Genomic DNA, 3,298 nt, shown 5'->3' on the forward strand with positions numbered 1-3,298 from the left:
AAATTTTTTTTGAAAAAAAAAATTAATGATCCGGTTCAAAATCGAAACCAGTCAGAACCAAACCGGCCAGTTTTTGAAATTTTTTTTGCCTAAATCGGACCGAACCAGACCGGTTAAATAATACCGGTTTCGATTCCGATTTGAGGTGAGAACCAGACCGAATCAGACAGCGCCTACCCCTAATTAGGTCTGTTAACTAATGACATGGTTTTAAATAAACTGAAATATTTGTCTTAACATTTGAGATTGAAGACCACCGTGAGTATGAAATTGAGTTCCTAATTTTGGGTCATTCTCTAGGGAGGGGGAGAGGAGAGTATTATATTGTGTTGCCTTAAAATTGTCTCCTATGTGAATTGAACCCAGATGCACTTCAGGAAAAGAGGAGAGTTTGACCCACTTTTCCATTGTGGTGCCATCTCATATGCGAAATTGAGTTCCCATGTGTGAAATTGAGTTCCTGATAGAGCATGTCAAACCCAAGGTCTACATAGAGAAACAAATTATTCTGTTGCTTCTGCACTTACTTTTCTTCTTCTTTTCTTTTCACAAGGGAGGTAAAAAGGGAGGAAGAAATTTGATCTCTGATATTTGGTGTGAAAAAGAATTTAAAATATTGTTTACAGCAGCTATAGTTACAAAGTTCCTGCCTCTGCTTCCGCACTTGCTTTGAATTGATGTAACATTTTTCTTTTCACAATTTGATCAGTTTCATGGCAGCTATTTCTGCACATGCTTTAGCCGTATGAGAAAATTACAAACAAAAACGAAAAAAACAACAGAAAAGACGCATATTTAAGCATAAAAACATAGGCCTTTCCTTTCTGATTAAAATGATGAATTTAAAATGATAATCGATAACCTTCACATTCAACAACTAATATCACCACCACAATTATACAAGGAAATGAAAATTAACAAAACGAAAAAAAAAAAAAAAAAAAAAGAACAAGAAATTATTTCGCCACCACCTTTACCATGATCACCATTTCTTTAGCCCTTGAATTCAGCTTCACATTTTTGGTCCAGAACCCTCGTGCCCTTCCCCAATGTACTCACCTTGAAATGGCATTCAACTTCGGTGTCCATATTCCATGTCTTGATAAACCCTTTCACCTTCACCGAAAGGTCCATTTTCAAAGCCAAAGACACACGCACCTCTGAATCAGTATCTTCCATGCTCTTCTTCACGTCCCGAGGCAGCGGCCCCTTGGATCCGTCGAGAACAAGCTTTACGGCGGTGGAGTCATCTCCTCCTTGGTTCTTTAATGGAAATTTTCCTTTGCCAAGGGTTTTTTCCTTGTATATAAGAGAAGCCCCTCCACTATTTGCATAATCTATGCCATGTTCATTTGGATTTTTCACTTTCATGGACACCTCATATCCTGGATGGGAATTCTTGCCAGAAGATGATTTTGATTTGGGGTTCTTCACGTGGACATGCGTAATTGAAAAAGTAGGCTCTTTAGGTTTCTTAGTGAGGGACAATGCAAGCAATGTTATGCCAATTACAAGGCATATGAAAAACAAAATAGCTCCAATAACCAAGCAACGAGCCCCGCAGCATAGGGACTTCTGCTTCTGTTTTTCGGGTTTGCGGTGACGCTCAACAATTAGGGCATTTTCAGGGGGTGGCACACGGTAGATTTGGTCTTTAGGGATTTGGATTACGTAGGTTGCTGCTCCGGGGAAGGGAGGTGGAGCGAGAGGTACTATCTGTGTCTGTGGCTCTGACAAGGGTGGGTCTTCGTTGGCATCATCGTCCGCTGCTGCGGCAGGTTGGCCCCGCTCCTCCATTGTAGAATGGGGAGCGGATCACAAATGGAGAGGTGGTGTGGAGAAGGTTGATAATAAGAGAGAAGGTTGATTGCATGCATGGGAATTGGGAGGAGGTGGCATGTAAGATTGATTGGAGAATTGAAGGGTGAGAAAGGAGGGTGGGAGGTTACAACTTACATAACTAAGAAAGGAAAACTTAGTGAAACATTGAGTACAGCTCTTAGACAGCCATGATTCGTCCAATTTTGCATCCTATTTTTGGTGTTTTACTTGGTCAATGTAGAAGGTACTTAAGATATGACACCCTTGTGTTTGTTGCTGCCATGATTTTTGCATATTCCTTGTATGGTATGATCCTAGTCCTACCCTAAATCTGTTGCCTCGGTGAGTCTGCAGGACAAGCCTATATCTATGGTATTAATATATCTCCATACATATACTTGTGATCTCATCCGTCCATATCAGCTTCTGTTTACTTCTTAGTATTGGGTTTGAAATTAATCTCACAAACTAAGCTCAACTTTCATGGCGAAAGTCCCATTAAACCTCCCAAACTCAACATCCCATCCAAAAACAGAATAAAAAACGAACTTATTGAACGTGTTTACCGGTGCCATTAGACAAATGAGAATTCCAGGTCCAAAATGCATGGAATGAAAGGATTGGATGACGGTGTGGGAGGCTTAAATTAGGAATCCTTGCTATATTAGTAATTTATTTGGGATGGCGATTATAATCAATTCTAATTCCACCCCTTCAACAAATTGCATAGAATGACACTGCAATGCAATCCAATTTATTTAATAGGATCGGCTCATCTCTTTGGATTTTCTATGATATGCGTGACTTCTTTTCTCTATATGCCACCTTATTTAATTAGCAATCCAATAGTTAAAAAATTAACACCAAAATTTTCTTTAAAAAAAACTTAAAATAGGAACTAATCATTTTCTTTAATGAGTTCTTCCCCAAATCACGTCTTTTTCCTCATGATGGGCTTCTTTTCTTTTCTTCTTTTTCTTTTTCATTTTGATGTTTAAGACCCTACTTCCATTCCATGTCTCGATAAAAAAAAAGTACAATGGAAAGCAGAGATTGAGCAAATTGAATAATATATAATTCTTAATAAACAAAACTGCAACAAAGAACAACAATATTTCAGAGATATAACTTCTGCTAGCATTCGTGTCATGTTTGCAGTGTTTGTGTCAACTCGCTTTTCTTAACGGGTTGACACGACACGACCCGTTAAGAAATGGGTGGAAAATATCAAATAAAAACTCGACACGTTACAATTCGTGAATCACACTGTTGGAATAAAAAAAAATCACAAAAATCACAAAAATATTGGAACGTGGGATTGGATAGGTGGGGGGGAAGTTTGGAAAAAGGTGGGGGTCTAAACCAATGAAAACGTTTAAGAGAGTTTAGTGGCTCCTATTTTTGGGGGAGCTGATTATTCAGTTTTCAGTATAAATATTCTGCACTAAAGAGGAAGAGAGGAGGGAGAACACGACAG

General features: G+C 38.7%; 1 protein-coding gene across 1 annotated transcript; it reads right to left on the reverse strand.

Moving 5' to 3' along the window:
* On the reverse strand, window positions 994–1,797 carry LOC18772350 (NDR1/HIN1-like protein 13). The gene has a single exon (XM_007206639.2). It carries the CDS (start codon window positions 1,795–1,797, stop codon window positions 994–996), a length of 804 nt encoding a protein of 267 aa, XP_007206701.2.

Source organism: Prunus persica, chromosome G6, assembly GCF_000346465.2.
Source record: "Prunus persica cultivar Lovell chromosome G6, Prunus_persica_NCBIv2, whole genome shotgun sequence".
Taxonomy (NCBI): domain Eukaryota; kingdom Viridiplantae; phylum Streptophyta; class Magnoliopsida; order Rosales; family Rosaceae; genus Prunus; species Prunus persica.